The 5,332-nt window shown below is 56.0% G+C and overlaps 1 protein-coding gene across 1 annotated transcript in view; it reads right to left on the reverse strand.

Annotated features, from left to right (window-relative positions):
* Positions 1-5,103, reverse strand: part of LOC102422757 (solute carrier family 2, facilitated glucose transporter member 9-like) — a gene marked incomplete at its 5' end in the record, with an annotated part of 7,165 nt that extends 2,062 nt beyond the window's left edge. Inside the window, 3 exons of the mRNA XM_006106070.3 lie at positions 2,052-2,179; positions 4,317-4,392; positions 5,002-5,103. Of these exons, the coding sequence (XP_006106132.2) occupies positions 2,052-2,179; positions 4,317-4,392; positions 5,002-5,103 (306 nt within the window). The remainder of the gene's footprint in view (positions 1-2,051; positions 2,180-4,316; positions 4,393-5,001) is intronic.
* Positions 5,104-5,332: the final 229 nt, after the last annotated feature.

Genomic DNA, 5,332 nt, shown 5'->3' on the forward strand with positions numbered 1-5,332 from the left:
ACAAAAGACAAGCCTCTTGCTTATGGAAGCATTGAGCAGCTGCCAATCAAGTATCTCCATGTATCTTCTGTATCCTCTATCATGAGCAGCGTTGTCCTTGGAAGAGAGCACTGCACATGTATTTTGGGCCAGTTAATCTCATGCCCTGCTGTCTGTGCTTGTTGTTGCAGGCTTACAGTGCCGCTGTCCAGTCCCAGTTGCAGTGGATGAAGCAGCTGTGCTTGTGTGTCGAGCAGCATGTGAAAGAGAATACTGCTTACTTTCAGGTATGTGGGCTTTGTTTTTCTGTGTGCATGTTTATGTGTAACTGTGTGTGTATATATTGTAGAGGATGAGAAGAATATTCGTTTTTATTCTGGCAAGAGATTTTGTGTGTCTGTGCATATACCTGGGGTGGGCAAAAGTAGGTTTACAGTTCATATGGAAATACAATATTTAAGAAATAATAATGCAAGAATAAACTGTTTCGTGTACTCACAATTGTAAACCTACTTTTGTTCACCCCTATATATGGGAAAGGCAAGGTTAAAAACTTATCTGTGGCCCTAGCCAGTTTGGTTCAGTGGGTAGAGCATCGGCCTGCGGACTAAAGGGTCCTAGGTTGATTCTGGTCAAGGGCACGTGCCCCGGTTGTGGGCTCAATCCTCAGTGGGGGGCGTGCAGGAGGCAGCCGATCAGTGATTCTCTCTCATCATTGATGTTTCCATCTCTCTCTACCTCACCCTTCCTTGCTGAAATCAATAAAAAATTAAAAAGAAAAGTGGGCATATAAAACTTAATCATTGTGAAAGCCAATTGCTATCTAAGGTTATCCTTTCTAAAAAGTATGTTTTAAAAACTGGAATCGAACTTGACCTCCTGTTCATAGGTCAATGCTGAACCACTGAGCCACACTGGCTGGGCTAGCGAACGCCATCGTAAGTTCATATTTTCCATGAACCACATTCTTCCTTCCCTCCAATACACATGTGAGAAAAGTGTGATGTCAAAAGGAAGTGAAATTCCTCAATTCGCAAGAAAAATATGGAACGTTACTAGGCCCAGATAACATCACTTTTTCTAATATGCAAACGGTATAGCTCACTGACGGTTACTCTGAGGCAGCCTTGCACAAAGAAGAGAGAAATGCGGAATGCGGTCCCTCTAGCTCACGTATCCTGGTTATGGCGGCGAATGCTCGGACGAGAACGGCCCCTCCGGCTGCACTAGACCAGCTGCACCCGTCACCTCGGCAGCTCCTGTGCCCGCAGAGCCTGGTGCATGTAGCTGCTCGATAAATGTTTGTCAAGTAAAAGACTCTCAGGGTCCCAGCTGTTGGGGGCTGGGCCCCCCGGATGTGCCTCTCCTCTAGGCGCCCCGAGACCTGTTTCCAGAGGATTCCCCGGGAGGGCTTGGTGACCACCTGGGAGAAGCAGGAAGGGGACCCACGCATTTTATTGGGGTTCCCTGTCCTACACTGAGACCCGCCACATCCTCGGTGCCTCCTTGTCACAGCCCCTGTTTCTCAGAGCCCAGCAGCTTTTCATGGACGCGCTACACTGACCCAGGGGGTCCCCGCAGAGGGGCTCTGGCTGGAATTTCTCCCCGCCTCTTCCGACCCCCCGCACCCGTTCATGTTTCTTGTGTGGCTCCTGGAGCTCCAGCCTAGTGGGCGCCCGCCCTGCTGAAAGTGAGCCCGTGGGAATGAAGGTGATCCCCCTTGCAACATGCTGTTACTCGCTGCATGATTGTATAGGGATCACACAGTGACAGACACAGCAAAAACGATGAGCAGGTTGCAGGTTTGAGATTCTACCCAGGTTTCCTTGCATACCCTCCATGACAGGAGGCTCACTCCCTCTGAGGCAGCCCTTAGCATTTAGGGGTCACTCCTGGGAGGTGCAGGAGGGAGAAGGGTTAAAGGTTTGGGCCGAGGCACACTTCTCCCTTCCTTAGGCCAACAGCACGAGTCTCCAGTGGATAGACCAGCCTCTGCTCTGTGAGTCGCCCCTCACTCTGAGGGCTGCCGAATCAGAGGGTACCCCTGGGCAAGAGGCCCCCGCCAGCCTGACCTGGATGAAGGGGAAGAGGAGGCCCACGGCGAAGTTGGAGAGCCAGTTGACGGTGCCTGCCACGATGAAGGCCGCCGGCCGCTGGGACTGCTGGAAGAACTCGCCAGTCAGGACAAAGGGGATGCCGCCTGCAGGGAGAGCCGGGGCGCCGAATTAGTCCCCCCGAGGAGGCGGCCATGCTGCCGGCCTCCATCTCCTGTGGCAGGGCAGGCGGTGGGAGAGCCCCTCTGCCTGTGTGAGCAGCGGCCTCGGAGTGGGTGCTGGGTTACAGCCCAGAGCTCCGAAAGGCATGAACACCATCTCTGACCTGGCTCATCTGAACAAGAGGTATCCCCCCCACCCCCCCGCGCCCACCACACACACACACTCCCCACACTCTCCAAATGGCCTCTGACGCCAGCTGGCCCGCCGCGGTGGAGGACTACATGTGCCAATTTGATGATGCGGCAGCTGACATTTACGGAATACGTGCGTAGGAATGCTTATCATTTCATCTCTGGGACTATTGGCTACCATGTACCTGGGGCAGGCGGGCAGGGGGAGACTGCAGCCCAGAGAAGTGCCCTCACTTACTCAAGGTTACCCAGCTCTGAGGGGCAGAGCCAGGACTCAGGCCCTGACTTTGGTAGGAGTTTGCTCAGGTGGCACAGATGCTGGGAAGCCTTTCCCTACAGCCTCGGTTAAAATGCGCCCCCTACTGTTCATCCTGTCCCTCTTCATCCCCTTATGTCAGTCCCCTCCTCCCCATGGGACTGCCGTTGCCCTGGCTTTATATTTATATATTTCTTGTCCGTGCCTGGCTCCCTATCTGGCAGTGAAGCTCCGTGGGGGCTGTTCTAGCAGCTTCTCCCAATATCTGGGTCACAGCTGGGCACAGAGTAGGAGCTCACTTACAGGGGCCAGAAATATGGAAATGAACCAAACATGAAAATCCTTCAGCAGGAAAGAGGGCCAGGCTTTCGGTCCTGTCCTGGTCCTCAGCGGTGTGAGAGCCGAGGCTTCTCGGTCCAGGGCCTTTACTTGTGATCACCGTGATGGGCTGAATTGTGCGCCCCCCCCCACCCCCACTATCAAATCCACATGTTGAAGTCCCACCCTCAGCCCTCCAAAATGTAACTGTGTGTGGAGATGGGTCTTTAAGGAGGTGATTAAGGTAAAAGGAGGTCATACGATGGCCCTGATCCAGTCTGACGGGTCCTTAAGAAGAGGCAACTAGGCCCAGTCGCGTGGCTCAGGGGTTGAGCATCGACCTATGAACCAGGAGGTCATGGTTCAATTCCCGTTCAGGGCACAGGCCTGGGTTGCAGGCTCGGCCCGTAGTGTGGGGCGTGCAGGAGGCAGCCGATCAGTGATTCTCTCTTATCACTGATGTTTCTCTCTCTCCCTCTTCCTTCCTCCCTGAAATAAAAAAAGAAGAAGAAAGAGGCAGAGGGACTTTGGGAAGGGCATGTAGAGGAGCGGCAATTTGAAGGCAGGGACAGAGATCGGAGAGAGGGAGCTACAGCAGCCTCCGGAGAGAGCCCCCCAGAGCCTGCCCACAGACACCAGGGACGCCCCCAGAGAGCAGTGCAGGGGCCACACCACCCTGAACCCCTTCTCAGTCTACCGGGGACACGGACACAGCCACGGCAGGGCAGGGCCCTCAGTCTCATCCACACGGGCCATTTTACAGATGGGGAAACTGAGGCTCAAGGAGAGGGGAGGACTTTCCCAGGAGGGCAATGCCTGAGCTGGGGCTGGACATGAGTCCTGGGTGCACACACCAGACTCCACTCTTGCAGGCACTGCAAGGTGGTGGTTAGGGGCTGGAGTCCGGCATCGCCAACCTGTCGGCTCCGGGCAAGTCCCCTCCATCCCCACCTTCTCTTGAGCTGCCACGGGCCTTGCATGAGCTAAGTACAGCATGTGGTCAGTGACCAATAAATCTTAGCCATGGCCACTGTTATCATCATCGTCATATCTTCCGCACGGAACTGTAACTCGTCCGTGGGCGGCCACAGACCGCACCTTGAGTATCATTAATTCATCCCAAACTCGTGTGCCTGCCTCACCCCCTCACAGCCGCGAGTCGTTGTATGTTATAACTAATGTGTCTTTGGGCGGCACACTGCCCACCATGTGTGGGATGGAAATGAAGGCCGTCACTGACTTGAATGGCTGGGAACTCTCTCTTCCCCCTCCATCCCCAATCAGGCCCGGCCCCTCCCTGAGCCCCTGGTGGTGCCGCGAGCCCTGGGCCAGCTGGCGCAGAAGGGGGCGCCCTACCTGGGCCGCTGCAGAAGGACGCAATGATGGCCAGGATGCAGACGATGCTCAGGTAAGGGATCCAGGGGGCGTGGTCCTGCGAGGGAGCAGCAGCGGGCAGGTGAGGAGGCAGGTACACTCCATTCCAGCCCCAGCCCCTCCTCCATCCATCTGTGTGACCTCGGACCTTACTAGCAAGGGAAGGGGGCTGGGGGGCTGGGGACCGGCACAGGGTCATGGTTAAAGGACGTCTTTGACCTTGTAAAGGTCACTTTATATCTATGGGCCCCGTTTCAGCGTCCAGAAAATGGGGGTAATAATGGGGGTAATAATGGGGGTAATAATGGCTTGATAACCCCTAAGCCATTCCAGCGCCTACTTTACAGACACGAGGAGCAGAGAGGTCGAGTTGCCGAAAGTTTTGTGCGAGGAAGTGGGACAGCGGGGATTCACACCCAGGCGGGCTGGCCCCAGAGCCCCTAGAGAGGGGATGTAACCCCCAAGGTCACACAGCTCATCAGGTCGCTGGTCTCCCAGGCTCAGGCCCCACCCCTCAAGCCTCCCCCAGCGGCTTCTGGGCTGAGATGCCCCTGGGGGAGCCATGTCTGCAGACAGTGCCACCTGCCCAAGCCCAAGGCCCCGGGCACCGAAGCCGAGAGCCAGCTCCACGCCGAGCTCCTGAGGGGGGACAGGCACGTGCTCTCACCTGCAGCGTCAGCGTGACCGTGAGGATCCCAAAGAAGAGGGTCATCAGCCCGAAGCCGCCGATGAGCAGGCACCTCCGTCCCAGGCGCTCGATGACCAAGCCCTAGGTCAGGGGCAAAGAGGGATGGTTACTACTAGCAGCAACGAAGGGGGTGCGGGGCTGGGAACCGCACGGGGTCGTGGCTCAAGGACAGCTTTGACCTGGGACAGGCAGGTGACTCTCTCCACAGCCGCACCCGGGGAGGCAATGACCTTGATGAGAAGGAAGAAGGAAGAAAGTCCCGAGTATCCACACAGTCACCTTTCCTCCCATCTCCCTGGTTAGGGGGCGT

Source organism: Myotis lucifugus, unplaced genomic scaffold (assembly GCF_000147115.1).
Source record: "Myotis lucifugus unplaced genomic scaffold, Myoluc2.0 scaffold_762, whole genome shotgun sequence".
Lineage (NCBI taxonomy): Eukaryota > Metazoa > Chordata > Mammalia > Chiroptera > Vespertilionidae > Myotis > Myotis lucifugus.